The sequence below is a fragment of the Hydra vulgaris genome, chromosome 10 (genome assembly GCF_038396675.1).
Source record: "Hydra vulgaris chromosome 10, alternate assembly HydraT2T_AEP".
In the NCBI taxonomy this organism is placed as follows: Eukaryota; Metazoa; Cnidaria; class Hydrozoa; order Anthoathecata; family Hydridae; genus Hydra; species Hydra vulgaris.
In genome coordinates, this window is record NC_088929.1 from 28,574,013 (window position 1) to 28,594,176 (window position 20,164).

Below are 20,164 nucleotides of genomic sequence, written 5' to 3' on the forward strand. Positions count from 1 at the left end.
TTACTGTTATAATTTACAGCTTAAGTTATATTTTAAAGTTCAAGTTGCAGTTATTGTGTAATGAGCAAGTTATGATGTAATGAGTAAGTAATACTATTTCGATATTACTTTTTGTAATATTTTTATTTAACATGATACTTAAAAATGTAAAAGTAAAAACGAAAATATTACAATATTTAAACAACTTTAATTAGTTGTAGGAAACTATTTAATATGCTCATATTGAACGTGAATATTTTCATTCAATTTTTGCGTACATGTACAAAAAAATCGAATGAAAACATTCACAATCAACATGAACGTATTAAATAGTTTTCTACAACTAAGTTTACTACAACTAACTTTCTACAACTAAACAAGTTGTACAAATTGTTTTTTAATAAAAAGTGAAAAAAAAATTTGGTTTAGGGCAGGATTGAAAGGTCTTGTTTTTCAAAAGGATTGACCTTTGTAAACTAAATTGGAAATTAAAAAAAAAATAAAAAAGTTTAGAAGGGGGTAAAAATACCTAACATACTACCTATAAATATCTATTTAATTTTGAGAAAAGACATTGTTAGTAGAATTCTAAATTTTTAGTTATAGGCATTTAAAACTTGTGTCACAGAAGGTATGATAGGTTCCTTTTAGTTTATAAAGGCCAAATTTCCAGTTAAGTTTATAAAGGTCATTCCTTTTGAAAAGAAAAGACTTTTCAATCCTGCCCTTTAATAAATTGATTTATATTTTGTTAAGTTTAAGTACATGCCTTAAATTATTTTTTTGGAAAAAAATTTCCTCGAACAGAAGTAAAATAATTCTTTTTTATTTAAATTTTTTATAGTTTAATTTGGTTTAAGGTTTGCAATAATCACTGGTTTTATTCTTGCATAGAATGCTTCTACTTAAAAAACTATTTTCAAGAAACAAAAAAAATTTACTATTCAATATGTTTACAACTTAAATAAATTTTCTTCCTCACTTGCACTATGTTCTAAATCTGATACTGTTAATCAAGCTAGATATATGTTTAACTTTCAGGAATGACCCTCGCTGTGCCACTGGGTATACAGACACCGCTACAATTAAATTTATAATTATTGAATGTTATAATTTAAAAAATTTTTCTTGTTTATTTTTTATCTAAAATTTTGATTGCAAAAATATTTGAATGAGAGAATTTTAGAAGACTTGAATTCTTTTTGTTAAAATAGATTTCTTTTTAAAAAAATTCCTAAAAACAACTTGCGTATTTATAGAAAAAGTAGTATCACGTTTTTTATAATCTATTTGACATTTCTTGTTAAAATAATTCTTAGTTAAAAGCTTATATTATGTGTTAACAACATATAAGATATAAATAGAAACATTTGTATGGCTAACTTTTGCGAGTCTTTGAGTATATTAAGTAAATTAATATAGTTGATAAGTTAATATTCGAGTAGCTGTAAGTTACTGTAGTATCTTAACTGGTTGTTTTGATTTAGTTTATAAATAAATTTACTGTGATGTACTTAATCCATTCAGTAAATCAAAGTAAATATAACTAGTAAGGTTCAGGGTCATTAAAGTGAAAAGCGTTTGAAGAAAAAAAGTTACTAGTTTCTATTGATTTACTATTAGAAAAAAAATTTAATAAAAAAGAATTTAATATATATTTTAATATACAGTAAAATTATAAATATAAAATTGTTGATAAAATAATAACTTAAATTATTAATAATAAGTTAATTTGGTGCAACGTTTTTAAAAACAAAGAGAAAAACCAAGCTGTTTTGCTAAAAAAAAAGAATGAAGAAAAAATCTCTTTTAAACTTTTCGCTCAAGGGACCTTTTAAAATATTACTGGCTTCCAGCAGAGATTTAAAGTAATTTAAATTCAAAAGAGCTTTACATTGAATGAAAATCTTCACGCAAAAGACCAAATGATCAAGCTTCAAAAGATAAATTTAGCGTGACATACTTTATGAACCTTATTTTAAAACATTACTTCTAAGAATTGCAAAAAAAAAAAAGCTAAATTAGAAAAAAATAAATAAACATCCAAAAAAAAAAAAAAAAAAAAAAACAAACATTTTTTTTAAGTAAAAACTAATAGCAAAGGTGTGAAAGGAAATTGTGATTCCCGATCGCAATACACTTAATTCGAGCCCTGCATTAGTATAAACATTGTCAAGTTTCACTTTTATCATCTGTAAAATAAAGGCTGGGATCCGGCTTCTATTTTGTAGAAGGCCTCTTAGGCAAAGATAAACAGATTCTATCTGTTGACCAGCCTCGCAACCCTTCTTCATCTTTTAGGCTGGCGTAGATGTATTTATAATACATTGTTTCCAGTTTAGGATGTTGAATGCTGAATCTCCTTAACTTGATTCATGGGTTTTACTTGTGTTTCTGTTTTTATGATTAGGCAACTCATTCTATAATGAGTTCTATAACTCATCTCCTAATGAGAGTACAGCTCTAAAATTCAGTTTTATGGTTTTGAAGCCGGCTGGTAGTCAGGTTTCCCAAACTCTGTGGTAACTCTCAGAGAAGCCGATTCCATCAACAGCTGCAAAATATCAGAGTACTAACAGTGCCATGTTGCGCATGGATGGTGTCCCTATTTGTACTTTTGGTGTGTATTGTCGAGGCCACATTTGGAATCCTTTGTTACGGCTTAGGGTTTATTAATAGTAATGAGGCAATTGCTTGACCTATTAGAAAGTGTACTGAGTACTATTTGTACTTCGATTCAAGTTCTATAACTAATTTAAAAATATGACTAAAGTACCGAAAACTATAAAACACAAAAAACCATCTTCATCACCAAGTTCTCTAAACCTATAATTCACTAATATTTGTGGTTTTTGACTTTTCTTCCATTGAGCCTTATCTCTTGCAAAGTTCACCAGACCTACTTTCTCTTTGTTAGACTAATTTGATTTTGACTGCCTCATCTTGTGATCTTAGTGTTGATGGTTATCTTCCTTTAATTCATAAAGACTCTAATAGTCACATGCTTGGCCTGGGTATCTACATTTGTAAGAGTTCATCTATTTGTCGGGAAACTAGGTATGAATCCAGACTATTCTTTTTATGTGCTTGCGTTTAGCACCACTTTACTTTATCGCCTTTCTCTTTGTTCTATATCTCTCTTCTTTATCTCAAGACTGCACTCTTTTCGATGTTATTTATGATCATATTGACCAAGCCCTCTCTCTTTATCCACCAGTCAATATTGTTGTTGGTGACTTTAATGCTCATCACACTGAATGGCTTGGCTTTAGTGTCTCTGGCTTTAGTGACTCTGCAGGCATTAAGGCCCACAACTATTACCTTTCTCAATCTCTAACTCAAATAGTCAACTTTCCTACTCGCTTTCGAAACAACCCGAATCATTTAACTTCTCTAATCACCTTATGTCTTACTTCTGATCCTAGTCAGTGCTCCCCACATTCACCTATAAGTTCTTCTGATCACAGTTTGATCTCTCTAAAACTATTATCTCATTCTTTTTCATCATCAGAATCCACCTATCATCATACCTCTTACAACTATCTTAAAGCTGACTGGGACTCTTTACGTGATTTTCTTTGTGATGGTTCTTAAGTAGAAATCTTTCATCTTCCTGCAGACTAATGTGATTCTTACATCACTTCTTGGATTCAGGCTAGCATGTAATCTTTTATTCCCTCTCAACAATTCCAAATCAAGCCTCACTCTTCTCCATGGTTTTCCTCAAATTGTACTACTGCAATTTTGTGCGGCATCTATTATTCCTATTTTCAAAAATTCTGGAGAGCAATCTGACTCATCTAACTACTGTCCAATTAGTCTTCTTCCTATCATAAGCAAGGTTTTTGAATCTTTAATAAACAAACACTTAATCTCTCATCTTGAATCTAATAATTTACTTTCTGATCATCAATACGGATTTCGATCTTCTCGTTCTACAGTTGATTTGCTAACAGTAATAACCAAGAGGTTTTATCATGCATTAGGTAGAGGTGGAGAGGTTAAGGCTATTGCTCTTGATATTTCTAAAGCTTTTGATAAAGTTTGGCATGCTGGTCTTCTCTATAAGGTTTCTTCTTACAGTGTATCAGGTAAAATCTTTATGATTATTGAATCCTTCCTTTCCAATCATAGTATAAAAGTTGTTTACGATGGACAGCACTCTTCTTCATATCCTGTAACTTAAGGGGTTCCTCAAGGTTCTATACTTGGCCCTATACTCTTTCTAATTTACATTAACAATCTTCCAGATATTCTCACATCTAAGGTAGCATTGTTTGCTGATAACACTACCATTTATTCTTGTCTTGATAAGAAGCCAACACTCTCTGATTGCTTGGAGGGGGCATTTCAGCTTTAAAAGGATCTCAAGCAATTCAGATAAAACCCAATTTTTTTCCGCTAATCATTATCACAATAATTTAGATCTTCCTATATTTATTAACAGTAATGTACTCGATGAGTCATCTACCCTTCATCTTTTAGGATTAACTCTTACTTCCCATCTTTCTTGGAAACCATATATCTAATCGATTGCAAAATTAGCATCTGCTAAGGTTGCATCTCTTTATCGTGCTCGACACTTTCTCACTCCGGATTCTATTTTTTACCTCTATAAATCTTAAATCTGCCATTTTATGGAATACTGTTGGTATATCTGGGGCAAACCTTCAAATGATGGTCTTTCTCTTTTAGACAAAGTGCAAAAACCTGCTCTTGTAGCTAACCTCCAACCATTACCATATCGACAAAATGTTGCTTCTATTTCTCTTTTCTACAAATACTATAATGGGCACTGCTCTAAAGAGTTAGTGTCTCTTGTGCTATCTTTTTAAATTCATTCTCATGTTACTCGCCATTCAATTAAGTCTCACCCTTTTTCTGTGACTGTTCCTAAGTGCTCTAAAAACTCTTATTTGTCTAGTTTTTTTCCTCGAATATCAGTTCTTTGGAATTCGCTTTCTTCATCTTTCTTTCCTGATTCATTTATATTGCAATCTTTTAAGTCTTCTGCCAATCTTTATCTTGCTCTATAAACTTCATTTTTTCTTTTCCAGTAACTTCCAACTCTAATAGTGGTTGCTTGCAGCCTTGTTGGAAGTGAAAATGTTAAAAAAAAAAGCTATAAGTTGAAGTATAAAACAAAACTAATTTTTTGTAAGAGTGGGATAATCACAACATGCTGATAGTGATTACAAATGTAATATATATGGAAAAATCAAATGGTACTCGGCATTATGCTGATCAACTCAATTTGTCATTTAGCATTTTCATTGGATGTTAATATTGTTGTGATATATTTCCAGACTTTTGTGAGATAAAAAGCTTCACAATTTTTGTGAAACTTAAAGGTAACATAAGTAGTATTTTATTGATAAATTTGTTATCACTTTACCAACACATTGGAATTAGTTCTAGTTGATTCGATAAGATTTTATCTATGATGAAGAAATGTTTTAAGATTTTTAGTAATGAATTTGTTTTTTGATACAAATGAGGAAAGAAAAAAAAATTCTTAAAAAAAAATTAGGTGTGCATTTTCACGTCATAACATGACGCAAATACTATTTGATTTTAAAACTTGACCACGGCTGTTAATATACTTTGAAAATTTGTATACATTTAAAAAACATGCTGAAAAATTTATCTTAACTATGCAGAAACTTAAAAAAAAGACTTATCGAAATGAAGCAAATAAATCTTCATTAAAAAAATAACGAAAAATAAAAATAAATTAACTAAAACTAAAATAAATAAAAAAAATTAAGACTTTATTAAAATAAATAATAAACTATAACGATAAGATTCTTTAGAATAAATAACTTAGAATCATTTATCTTTACTGTTTTTATAATATAATATTATAGGAAACCCTTTTTAAATAAAGTAACAACTTACACGTAATGATTGTTAAATAAATGCGCACATTTAAAAGTTAAAAAAAAGATTCTAAACAGTTCTTCGCAGTAATGTAAACAAAAAAACAAAAAATAATTAAATTGTTTATTTAAAAGTTGATATAATTTTATTTTTATTTAAAGACATTTCTAGTAAAAAATACATACTTATATAAATATAAAAATATATATATTATTCATAAATATTTTCAAAAAAAATCATTAAATTGCTGTTTAAAGCCATAGGTTATAAAATTGAATTTTTTTAAATATATTTTACTTTTTTCATTATTTTACTTATAAAAAATTTTTCATGTAGCTAAATAATATAAATAAAACTTTATACAACTTTCGTAATATTTTGATTAACATCATTACTTTTTTTAAAAACGTTTTGCTAATATAAAAACGTTAGTAAAGGGTAAAAATATATGAAATCATCCAGACCATGACACCCTTACATCTCAGAATTTGTTTATTTTTACACCACTTGCAGTCCATATCAAAAAAATAATAACTGTGAAAATTTTAGTTAAAAATACCAATGGGTTCCAGAGATATCGTCACTTAAAATAATGCTGACTCAGCATTTTAGTGATTTTCTGAAGTGACTACAAAGCAACTTTGACATACAGTATCTTCATAATGGCTTGGGGAAATTTCCTAAAATTTGGTACTCTAATAGATTTTAACTTGAGAAATCCAAAAATAACACTCTTAAGACTCGATTATCTCAAGAAATGCCTCATTTATCCAATTTTGTTCAAAATTATTGACTTGTAAATTAGTGATTTTTGGAGGTAAAATGAAGACTGTGGCCCAAAATCCCGAGTAAAAAGTTTAATTGTATATCATTATTTCATCTTAGGTCTACTGAAAAAAATTAGATTCATCAATTGTCTCTCTAATACGTGATCAAAATTTGCATTTAAAAATGGTGTCTTTTTAAAAAAATTTAAATTTTGTAACAAAAGCAATTAAAATTTTTTTAAAAACATTTATTTGAATAAAACATCAAATAGTGTCATTTATTGACTAGTTTAGGACATTTATAGTCATGGGCCAAGGGAGATACCCTCCCCTCCCACGGGAGGCCCCTACGCCCCTCCCCTAATCTCCCTAGATTTTTTTTTTTTTTTTTTTTTTTGAGAAATGTGAAATTGGAAAAAGTCTTAACATTCATTGCCACAAAACTGGATTTTCAAGAAAACAAGGTTTTGTTCAATTTAAAGATCTTCCTTGTGAAAAACAAGAAGAAATAATATGGCGAGCAAATTTAAAGGAAAAATATAGTTCAATAAGAATTATATGTTGTTATCATGATATATCATAGCAATTCTATGGAAAATATTTTGAGAGAAAAATTACAAAGTGTTGCAATCCTTTTGGAACACACAAGGAAAGTAAAAAAATTGCTATAAAAGGTAATCTTACCTTATTTACAACAGAATTGATATGGAAATTAAAAGAAAACAATTTATTATTTATAAAATGTTTGATAATTTCAGTTATTTTAACCATGTAAAACTAAATTTGTTTTTTAGGTAATATAAAGATTTCCATAGACATGGCAAACTATTTGCAAAAAAATAATGTTTATGTAACCCCAGGTTGGAAATTCTGCAGTAAATGTTACAAAAAAGCAATAGAAACTGATGAAGATTTAAATTCACAGGAGGAATGGGAATCCAAAAGTGAGAAAAAAATTAAGTTAGATACCACTATAGAATTGCTTGGAATTTCACCAGTCAAACTAAAAAGTCTTTCAAAACACAGCAAATTGCCTGTAGCAAAACAAATGTTTGAGAACACTATTGGTAGAGTTGCAAAAATGGTCTCATTAGCATATAATATTAAAGAAACTAATAAAAATAGAAATAAAAAGCCCCATTTTAAACAACAACATTAACAATGACCATGATCTAGACATTTTAATGTATGAAATAAAAAATAAAATTTCAGAGACTGACTCTTAATGCCATAAGGTGCAAATGTTAACACTCGCACCAAAATCATGGACACATAAAAAGATATCAAGCTACTTTGAAGTGTCTGAGTATCTTGTTCGAACAGCAAGAAAAGTTAAAAATGAGAATGGAATTCTATCATTACCCGGAAAAAAAACTGGAAATCCACTTTCACCAGAAACAGTTAATTTAGTGATTAACTTTTATCAAAGTGATGAATTTTCAAGAATGATGCCAAGAAAAAAAGATTATGTAAGTATTAAGAAAAACCAACATGTTCAAAAAAGATTATTGCTACTCAATCTTAATGAATTACATGTTGCATTTAAAAAAGACTACCCTAACGTCAAAGTCAGTTTGTCAAAATTTTGTACTCTTAAACCTAAATGGTGTATTACAACTAATGTGTCAGGTACGTGTATGTGTTTGCATACATCACCAAAATACAAAATTTCTCATTGATGCCATTAGGTGGAATAAAAGTTATAAAGATTTCATGGCATTGATTGTTTGCTCTCTTGAAAATACAGAATGTATGTTGCATCGATGTAACCAATGCCCTGGTATTGAAGTGTTAAAAAAATTTTTAGAGCAGGAGTTTATGGACCATGAGCATGAAGAAGATGTAGTATTTAAGCAATGGCAGAGTACCGATCGTACAACACTACTTTCACAGTCATTGCCACTAAATGAATTTAATGATTTATTATGTGACAGCATTGACAACCTTACCACTCATTCATATATTGCAAAAACACAAAGTAGATACTTAAAACTGTAATGAAAATTTTAACCAAAACGAATGCTTAATTTTAGGAGATTTTGCTGAAACCTATCAATATGTTGTTCAGGATGAGGTTCAAAGTTATCACTGGAGCAAAAGTCAATGCTCACTTTATACAATTGTACTTTATTTTATAGAGAACAAACTTCTCAAACATAAATCTTTTTGTTACCTTTCAGAAGATGTTGATCATGACACAGGATTTATTTACAAGACTCAGGAAGATATAACTAGATATATCAAAGAAAATCTACCTGATGTATCAAGTGTGAAATACTTTTCCGATGGTTGTGCAGCACAATTTAAAAATTTTAAAAATTTTATCAATCTTTGTCATCACAGTAAAGACTTTGATTTAAATGCTGAATGGGTATTTTTTGCTACCAGTCATGGTAAATCCCCCTGTGATGGTATTGATGGGACTGTTAAAAGAGTAGTATGTCAAGAAAGTCTAAAACAAATAACTACTGGGCAGATTTTAGATTAATTTAATGTACTCCTTTTGTAAAGCCAAGATAAATGGAATTTATTTTAAATTATTTTCAAAAGAAGAAATTGATCAAACACGAGCACAATTAGAAAAAAGATATTTAGGTGGAAGAACAGTTCCTGGCACAAGGATGTATCATCATTTTATTCCAATTGCTCCAAACACTATAAGTTATAAAAAAATAAGTACTGATGCATGCACTGAAATATTTGATATCATTCCAAAAAGCAAACATTATGTAGATATTTCATTAAATATTAAAAAAATGGATTATATTGCATGTTTTTATGATGGATTTTGGTGGGTAGGGATTGCTGAAGATGTAAGTGAGCTTGATATGAAAGTCAGATTCATGCATCCACATGGACCAGGTAAAAACTTCTTTTGGCCAATGAGAACTGATGAGTGTTGGGTGCTCAATTCTGAAGTTATATGCCTAATTTCTACACCGCGAACAATATCAGGTCGTACATACAACATATCTGATTTAGATTTGAAGAATATAAACTGTTGGTTACAAAAAAAAATTAATTATGTTTAAAATAATTTCGTTTTTATTTTATTTACCTATTTTGCATTTAAATGTCTTTTATTTTTTTCAAATTCTTGAATTGTAGGCTGAGAAGGAGGGGTGGGGGTTTAAATTAATCACAAATCACTCCCATCTTATTATGTCAATGACTATATTAGTCTAAAACTACATAAAGATATTGATTGTCAAAATGTTTTAAAAACGTTTTAATATCTTTGGTTTTAAAATTTATGACTTAAAATCGTAAAAAGATCTTTGAAATAAGAGGTAAGTATTTATCGATTTGAAGTAACGCAAATGAACTGTTTCTCAAACTTAAACTGAAAAAATATGTTTTTAAAATGTATTTTAACAATCAACTATTATTTATTCATTTTATGTAAAAAAAAAATCTAGGGAGATGGGGGGCGGCGTGGGGGCCTCCCATGGGAGGGGAGGGCGTCTTCCTTGGCCCATGACTATAAATATCCTAAACTAGTCAATAAATAACACTATTTGATGTTTTATTCAAATAAATGTTTTACAAAATATTTTAATTGCTTTTGTTACAAAATTTAAATTTTTCTAAAAAGACACCATTTTTAAATGCAAATTTTGATCATGTATTAGAGAGACAATTGATGAATCTAATTTTTTTCAGTAGACCTAAGATGAAATAATGATATACAATTAAACTTTTTACTCGGGATTTTGGGCCACAGTCTTTATTTTACCTCCAAAAATCACTAATTTACAAGTCAATAATTTTGAACAAAATTGGACAAATGAGGCATTTCTTGAGATAATCGAGTCTTGAGGGTGCTTTTTTTGATTCCTCAAGTTAAAATCTATTAGAGTACCAAATTTTAGGAAACTTTCCCAAGCCATTATGAAGATACTGTATGTCAAAGTTGCTTTGTAGTCGCTTCAGAAAATCACTAAAATGCTGAGTCAGCATTATTTCAAGTGACGATATCTCTGGAACCCATTGGTATTTTTAACTAAAATTTTCGCAGTTATTATTTTTTTGATATGGACTGCAAGTGGTGTAAAAATAAACAAATTCTGAGACGTAAGGGTGTTGAAAATTTTTTTTTGTGGATGATTTCATATATTTTTACCCTAAAGATAAACATGTCAGATAATTACAATGTAATTATCTGTAATTATTATTAAACCAATTTTTTCAGCGCATTTCTTAAAACCTTCCTGACCAAGCCTATATATATATATATATATATATATATATATATATATATATATATATATATATATATATATATATATATATACATATACTCCCTTGCGAGTCAGGCTATTTGTCAGTCGATGTAGCAGCACTCACTTGCGAGTCAGGCTATAAGATAGTCGATATAGCAACACTACGCGCATGATTTACAGTAAAAAAAATAAAAATAAAAACATTGTTTATATTGTTAAAAACATTCAGAATGTTTTTAAAAACATTCTGGTCAATTACATTTGTGTTTTTGTGGTTTTTTAAAAAAAAGATTAATTTGTAATTAAATTAATGGTTTTGACTTTCGTCCAACACGCAAATGTTGGACGAAAGTCAAAAGTAATTAAAAGTGACATATATGTTGGCGTAAGAATCATTTTTTTCCTTCCGTGCTTCCCAAATGCAACAATCTATAGAACTATATATATATATATATATATATATATATATATATATATATATATATATATATATATATATATATATATATATATATATATATATATATATATATATATATATATATATATATATATATATATATATATATATAGTATTTTAAAATTTGATTAAGTGAATGCAAGGATAGCAATTCCAGAGCGCAACGAAAAACGTTTGATTTTTGACAAAAAACACGTAATTTTCATGAACTTTACTCTCTTATATCTTTTTTTATAATAAAGCTAGAGCTTTGAGGTTTTTTGCATCAATTAGTTTGACTCAACTTCTTTCCAACCATATATAGAAAGTACTACATTTAATATGGCTTCTTTATATATTATTCATTTCATAAGACCACTATTGATAAAAAAAACTTGCGGTGAGACATTTTTTCAAAAGTAGTTTTTGAAGGTATATTAAGTTATAAAACATCAAAAACAGCATTGTACTATCTTTTTCTTTTTCTTTTTTGTGATATTTCCGTCTAATTTGTATAGACCATCATCAGACATAAAACACCAATTTAAAAACCGTTACAAAATAAAAATCATAAAGAAATCATTACACAGACAACGTCAATAAAAATTGTTTTGATTTTTTATGATTTTCTTAAATAGTGGTCTTTAACTATTTGAAGCAACTTTTACCCCGTTATCTTTGTTAAGCAGTAACGGAGATTGTTTAACCTCCTGAGGTGTTTGCATATAGTTAATTTCAAGCGATTCTCTTATTTTCTTTTCATGATAGTTGTTATTTATAGATAAAGTTTTTGGGTGCAGCCAGTCAAATATCCCATGGCATTCCTTGCAATGCTCAGTTGCTCCAGAAGCATGCCAATTATTTCATTAGTTTGGTTAATAGCATTCATGCTATTAGTTTGGTGTTCTATGCTTCTTTACAAAATTCTCCTTTTTATTTCCCCAATATAAATTCTCCCACATGAACATGTAAGCTTGAACACCCCAGGGTTTGGCATTAGTTTAGATTTGCTGTTACAGAGAATTGTTTTTAAATTAGGTGGTGTTGTAAAAATAACTTTGACATATGTTTTTAATGCTTTGCATATTTTTGGTTCAAGTGTTAGTAGCCAAGGTAGTTTTATTATTGCAACATTATTTTTTAGTTTTTCAACTTTATTGTTAGGATTGTTTTTACTTGATAATTCGCAACAATCGTTTCTAAATTTGATCTCTTATGACTGTTTTCAACAAACAATCTATTATAAACTGAATCTCGTTGTTAATGTACTTTTTAGAGCAGATTTTGGTGGCTCGTGATATGAAACCTTTAAAAACTTCAGTAATAATTGCAAGGTCAGGTTTTATTTGTATGTTTATTATTGCTTCTTTACGGTGGATATTGAAATCATAATGATAATTATTTTTGCTATTTATTTTTATATCTAAAAAATTTAGTTGTCTCTTATCATTTTCAACCTCTGACGTGTACCGAATATTGGAGTCTTGTTGATTTAATAAAATAAGAAATTTGTTATGTTTTCAACTGATTCACATTTGGCATGGCTATCATCATCATACCTTCTATAAGATTTTGGTGAAAAATTGTTGATTTCCGCAATATGTTGAGCTCGTTTCTAATTTTTGTAAGAATGCCTCTGCAATAACAACCATCAGTGGTAATCCAATTGGACCTGAGTTAGGTATGGTCTTAACTTCATTTTTATACAAAAAAAAAAAGCATTGACTAAGACATAGTTCTATAAATTGGCGGATGTCAGTAAGTGTTAATTTGGTCCTTGTTTTAAGATCAGTTATATCATTGTTAAGATAATCAATTATCACGGGTATGGCTTTATCAATTGGTATTGATATATACAAAGTATTACATCATACGTTACTTGAATTTCATCTGGACTGACACACCAGGATTTTGCTTCATTGACAAATGATTTAGAATTTAACAAGCTTGTTTTGTTTTTGTTTAAGGTAGGCTGATAACTTTAACAAGATATTCTGAGGTTCCATACGGAGGAGTGCTGATGGTAGAAACTACTGGTCACATTGGATAATTTTTTTTCTGGCCTGTGAGCCTTTATAATGCTGTAAAGTCGTGGGGGAATACAATCAGATGGATATAATTGGAAATACATTTTTTTATCAAATTTGTTTTCTTTTCTTAATTTGTACAACAGTTTCTGGAACTTTATCATAAGTTTATAGAAAGGATCGCAGTTCAATATTATTAAGTTATTAACTTCTTTATCAAGTTTCTGAAAAGCATTGAACTCATTTATAATAACAAATCCAGAATCTTTATTAAATGGATAAATGTTTAACACACCTATATTCTTTTTTAAATTATTTAATGCTAAACTTTGTTCACTTGTTAGGTTGTCTGATAGTTTATGCTTTGTGTGAAGGTAAGATTTCCTAAGCACCAAAACACATCTAATTTGTAAACTTTCCATATATACTAATAAAGAGACAAGGGATCTAATGGAATGTGGACTCTTTTAATCATTCATACATAAATTTTTAGTTCTCAGCATTTAAAAACTTCAAGGTTAATTTATATAGAAAAAACAGTGCTTTTTGAAAGAATCCAAATTGGAAATGGCAATTATGCCCTTTCCTCAATTTAAAACTAGTATTTATTTATATTTTCTTCAATTTAAAACTAGTAATTATTTATATTTTCTTCAATTTAAAACTAGTATTTAATTATATTTTATTCAATTTAAAACTAGTATTTATTTATATTTTCTTCAATTTAAAACTAGTATTTATTTATATTTTCTTCAATTTAAAACTAGTATTTATTTATATTTTCTTCAATTTAAAACTAGTATTTATTTATATTTTCTTCAATTTAAAACTAGTATTTATTTATATTTTCTTCAATTTAAAACTAGCATTTATTTATATTTTCTTCAATTTAAAACTAGTATTTATTTTTATTTTCTTCAATTTAAAACTAGTATTTATTTATATTTTCTTGAAGAAATGGTACTTGGAAATTTTGTTAAGAAATTATGTATATAATGTTTTTATTCCTTTGCTTATCTTTTTTTTTGATTTTTGCGCTTGATTTTTGATGCTTTTTTATTTTATTTCGGTGCCATTTCACACCAAATTTTCTATACTTAAGGACAAGGCATTTCAAAAAATCATCAGCTTTTCCAGCACAAATAATGTAATAACTTTGGATCCAATTAACTTTTAAAGTTGAAAGACCCCTTATTTTTAAAGTCTCAGTGCTACTCAACTCCCCCCCCCCCCCTGTTTTTATGATTGATTATGATAGAATACATTATTCTGATTCAGAATCATATAAAAACATGGGTCTGAAAACTTGAGGAAAGTACTCTAATTTGATGTTAAAGTATAAAAAACCACATCAAAAACGCTAATATTCCACCACTTTTTTAAAAAACATTTGAACACTATTTTCAAAAAGTAAGAAGTTATTTTTTTAACTACACAACCCGGTTTTTATTGTCGACAAAATCTAAACATTTTTGTACCTAATTCACATTTTTGGATGTTCATACATTGACTGACAATTACGGATTGGTGCAAATAAATGCACATATATCGACTGACAAATAGGGATTGGCGCAATTAAATGTACATACATTGACCAACAAATAGGGATTGGCGCAATTAAATGTACATGGTTTGAGTCAGAGTTAGGGTAGGGTCAGAGATATATCAGAAATGCGTTTTGCATAAAAGTGTTGATACAAACCAGGCTTTTTAAAAATTGTTATTAAAAAGAATTTTAATCATAATGAGTATGAAAAAAATGGTGGAATATTAGCGTTTTTAATGTGGTTTTTATACTTTAACATCATATTAAAGTACTTTCCTCTTCAGAAAAGTACTCTAATTTGATGTTAAAGTACAAAAAGGAGGGAGAAAGTCGAGTAGCGACCTTAAAGCTCTATACAACTATGTTAATCATATATAAATATATTGACAAAAAAAAAATCCTTTGGAATGGCTGGCATAGAATTATTCACTAAGATACAAGCTATCAACAGATTACAAAAAGCATGTCTGCATTTAATAAAAACTTTCAGTGTAATCAGGCTTTAAAAATTGTCAACTTTTAAAAAATCTTGTAAGCCTGCAAGAGCAATTTATGTGATTAATTTACTTATGCAAAACTACTCTTAAAAATGTATTAAATGTATAACTTAATGTTACTAACATTCTTTTTTGTTTGTACAAATGCAAAATAAAATAACTTTTATTCCTTTTTCATAATCTAAATGTAACAAAACATAAAAGAAAATATGATTAACAAAATGATGTTTTTTTTTTATGTAACTATTTTTAAAACTTTAAACAACAATATAAGATTCTCGTATAGTACATCATAAGTAATTAAATTGATTTAAAATTTAATTAAATCAACTAAATTTTAAATGTTAAATTTAAAATCCACTAAACTTTAAATGCTAAATTTTAACTTACTTTTCGTCTAAAAATCTCTTAAGCATATCTATTATTTCTCCCTCGAGTTCTTCTTTTGTCAAAGAAAAGCAAAACGATTTTAAACGAATTTCTTGTTCGTGACTGAGAAGAGACTCAATAAACTTTATAGATTGGTTATGCTCATTATCAATTAATTTTACAAATGACATCTTATATAGTGGGAAGGAATTAATTTTTTTTTTATTATTTATATTAACTGTAAAACATTTTTTTGTAACTTTTATTTGTTTTTGATGTTGATCTGTTGCGGCGGTAATTATTGAGTTTGTTATTAAAGCTGTATGGTGAAATCCATAATTGCGGAATAAAATAGTAAACAAATAGTAAAATTTTGCTTATCTGTTATATATCTAGTATTACTTTAGTGTGTATGCAGTAGTGTTTAACAGTTTAAATCGTTCGTTTCACCAAAATAAAGTTTTTAAATTTTATTTATAACATTTAAAAATTATAATAAATTTATTTTGTGTTATTGTTAATTTTTGTATTCTTTTTATTTAGTGGAGTCTTTCTTTTATTTCGTGGAATGCAAAAAATTTCTTTTATTTAGTGGAATGCAAAAAACTATTTTTATTTAGTGGAATGCAAAATACTCCTTTTATTTAGTGGAATGTAAAAAGTTGTCACTAATTATTTTTTTGAATATACAAAATTTACATACAACAAAAAAAAAAATCATTAAAAAAAAATTCTCATTTATTTTCTTTTTTTAGTTATAATTGAGATTTTTAATTGTAGTAGTATTATAAGCATATTATATGATGCAGTATTAGGTTACATATGGCAATCTAACAAAGTCTTTGAACATATATCTACATCTTTTTCAATGATGTTATTAGCATTTATGTAGGGGAGAATAGAGGGTGGGGATTCCAAGTCATTTTTTCTGGAATGGATGATTCTTTTTACTAAAATTACTGTTAAATTGGCATGTGCAATTTAGTTACTGATAAATACAATTTTAAGGTCTCTTTAAGAATACTTTTCAGTTTTACCTTATGATTGATTTTTTTTTTAATAATTAAGTTTAAAAAAAAAGAACATTTATTTGTGATAAAAAAGTTTATTTTTTGTTTAAAAAATTGCAAATGTGCATAAGATTTACCCAAACCCAAATTGTCTATTGGACAGTTTAATAAATTTTATCCTGAAACTAATTTGATTTAATGATAATAGGTTTATTTAGAGATTTCTAAAAACTGAGTTATTATTTTTGTTTTATTAGTATGATATTGCAGAACATGAACTTTCTATTTCCTAATAAGATAAGAATAAGTATATTCCAAGTTTAAGCTTAGTTGTCCTTCTAAAAGAAGTATCCATTGCAACCCTATAGTTATCAACAAAAACTGTTTTAAAATAATTTTGAATTAAACATTCAAAATTATTTTCAAACAATATTTGTTCTTTATAAGTTACTTTATAAAAATGTCTCATATCTAAAATACTACAGATTATCTTAATAATAAAGAGTCAGCTTTTTTGCATTTAGTTAAAGTACTTTAAATGTTTTAGCAATAAAAGAATATATAATTACCATATATATAAATATAAATACTATATTCTGTTAAATTCATAATTTTTAGTAACATTTTTTTTTTGCATACTAAAAATGAATACTGAAAGGTTGCATTATATTTTCAAATTCCCACGAACTAGACATTTATTTGATGCTGGTAGTAACAGTGTATCAAGAGATGATCTTGTACTTTCAAAAAAGGAATGTGAGGCTTTTCTAAAAAATCAAAAGCTTATAATTGAAGAGAAAGTAGACGGTGCTAATATTGGAATAAGCATTAGGAAAGATTTATCTATAGCTATACAAAACAGATCTCACTATGTGTTTAGTAACACACATAAGCAGTTTAATGTTATTGATAGTTGGATTGATAAACATAGTAAAATATTGCATTCAATACTTGAACCTGAGCGTCATATACTGTTTGGCGAATGGTTGTATGCTAAGCATTCCATTCATTACAAATATTTAAGTGATTACTTTATGGCCTTTGATATATATGACCAAATAAATAAAGTTTTTCTTTCAGTTGAAGAAAGAAATAATTTGCTAGAAAACACAGAAATACCTCATGTTCGGAAAATCGCAGAGGGCATTAACTTTGATACTGTAAAGGTAAGTCTCTATCAGTTAATTTAAATATTATATATACACACACAAGCATACATGCACATACAAATAGTTCTAAATTTATTCAACAAAATAGAGTGCTCAACATTCTTTAAAGAACAGATCAATGCAAATAAGCAATTATTTAAAAGACACTATGCTTTCAAAGTACTTTATATGAATTAAATGAAAAGGTTTGATGATTTTATATTGAATTGGTCTATCTAACATTTAGTTTCCATCTTGTAATTCAATTTTCAGTATAAATTAAATTTTAGAATTTATTTCTAAAGAGACTTCATTGATGAAACACTGTGTAAAATCAAAAAGTTGATAATTGATTGCTAATTTATTTAATTAATTTTTGCTAGAGAAGACGTTTTTTATTTATTTCATTTCTTTTTCAAAATAATTTTTTTTTAAATGTTGTACCTATAACTTTTTACTTAGATAATGGATATGCTAGATACCAAATCTTCTTATTATGATGGCTATGTAGAAGGTTTAGTTATTCGAAAACCAATTGAAGAAAGAATGTTAGAGAAAGACTACTTTACTAATCGAGTAAAAGTTGTACGTCCAGACTTCATGCAAGCTATTGAGGAACAATGGACTAAACAAAAGTTTACAAAAAATCAACTTTCTTATTACTAAGTAGCTAATGGATTGGAAATGTGGTTACTTGCAATTTATTAAAATTGATGCCTATAGAGGCACAAGGTAGTGCATCTTGAGGTGTACAGTATGCTAAGAAAAGAATTATTTGGAAAATGCGCTCCATCTTTCAAGACTATTTAAAATCCCCTACTATCTATTTATGACATATGTTCTCCTCCCTTTTGTATTTGGCATATAAAAAGTTGGTACTTTTAAAAATATATGTGTATTTTAAATATGTTGATGATAATGTTGACGATATTTTAAAATATAAGTGTGTTTTAAATATGTTGATGATATTTTTATATAGACTTATAATTTAATGTCAAAGTGTGATAACTTTTTTTTTCAGTTTCCAATGCTGTTGAATTAAAATATTGGTGTTTAATAAGTGTCTTTTGAAGAAAAGTTTTATGCATAGTCCTTTGCATATATTTTACTTGTTTTCACAACTTTTTACTAATCGTTTTAAGATTAGAATATTTTTTGTTGTTATTATAACATTTTTATTGGGTAACAAAGCAACACTATTCATTTTTTCAGTATCTTTTATTTCATTATTTTATTGCATAAATTATAAGTTCAGACTTATTGTAAATAAATAATTTCGTTTTTTATGAAGTTTTATTATGTTATTTATATTGCATATATTTTATGAGTTAAGTTATTTTCAAAAAATTTTATTAGGTACAGCAGAAATATCTAATTTTTATAGATTGATTGCCAATTTTAGCAATACCTTTACATAAAAAAATCTTCCTATAAAAAATAGAAACAATCATTTACAATATCAATTTAGTATCACTGTAAAGAATGATCCTCGTCCCCTTCCTCTGTCACCGTTACCCCATTCCCTAGATCAGAGTGCATAATCATAAAGTTTGACCTCAGAATCAAGATCTATGGCACAAAATAGTATTAAAATCAAATTTTCTCGAGATTTCATAAACAATTAACGTAGTTAAGAACATAAGTATAATTTATAAGTTTTGAATTCATAAAGAAATTTATATTGTCTTCTTAAAAAAGCATTTATTTCTTATATTATTTCAATAAAATATTAATATTTCAATAATTTATGATCTAGTGTAAAATGATATAAATATTTTCCTTTCACTTTTTTTTTCTTCCCGATTTTCATCATTTTTGAAATTTTCTATCAAATGCAGCTCTATAGTATTATTTATGGCAATAGCAAAATTCATGTTTTTCATCACTTGAAAGTAATACAAAAAATTAGCTTAAATATATAAGTTTACTATTTCTGGTTTTCACTCTATGAGGCCTGCAAAAATCATCATAGAACAAATTGTAATATTTTTTAACGAATTAAAGTTACTTTTACTGGCATAGCAAAGAAAATTTAATATACTTTTAATAAAACTTTGCCTTATTAGTCATCCCTTCCCCTCATCACCCCTCCCCTCCCCCGATCTCTTTTCTTCTACCCTAGTCTCAAAAAAAAAAGCACTACTGGCCATTTGTCTTAATGAGTTTGGAAAAATTCATTAATACAAATGTGGGGGGATTTGGAAAAATATCAACCGCTAATCTACTTTACCACCGCTCTCCTGACTTTGATCCCACCTTAGATACAAAAAGTTTAGAAT

General features: G+C 27.5%; 2 protein-coding genes across 2 annotated transcripts in view; one reads left to right on the plus strand and one right to left on the minus strand.

The window, feature by feature from the left end:
- Positions 1–16,036, minus strand: part of LOC100214781 (protein phosphatase 1E) — a 31,462-nt gene extending 15,426 nt beyond the window's left edge. Inside the window, exon 1 of the mRNA XM_065807713.1 lies at positions 15,749–16,036. Coding sequence (XP_065663785.1) covers positions 15,749–15,918 — 170 coding nt within the window. The 5' untranslated portion in view covers positions 15,919–16,036. The remainder of the gene's footprint in view (positions 1–15,748) is intronic.
- Positions 16,037–16,551: 515 nt separating this feature from the next.
- LOC105844475 (uncharacterized) lies at positions 16,552–19,204 on the plus strand. The gene is made up of 2 exons (XM_065807714.1): positions 16,552–17,903; positions 18,348–19,204. The coding sequence occupies exons 1-2, from the start codon at positions 17,382–17,384 to the stop codon at positions 18,549–18,551; spliced, it is 726 nt and encodes a 241-aa protein (XP_065663786.1). The 5' UTR covers positions 16,552–17,381; the 3' UTR covers positions 18,552–19,204.
- The last annotated feature ends 960 nt before the right edge of the window (positions 19,205–20,164 follow it).

Bases quoted from the DNA above. Each gene is read 5' to 3' on its own strand.
- LOC105844475 (XM_065807714.1), top strand. From the start codon at position 17,382: ATGAATACTGAAAGGTTGCATTATATTTTCAAATTCCCACGAACTAGA. The intron at 17,904-18,347 runs GTAAGTCTCTAT...CTTTTTACTTAG, and splicing joins TTAACTTTGATACTGTAAAG to ATAATGGATATGCTAGATAC.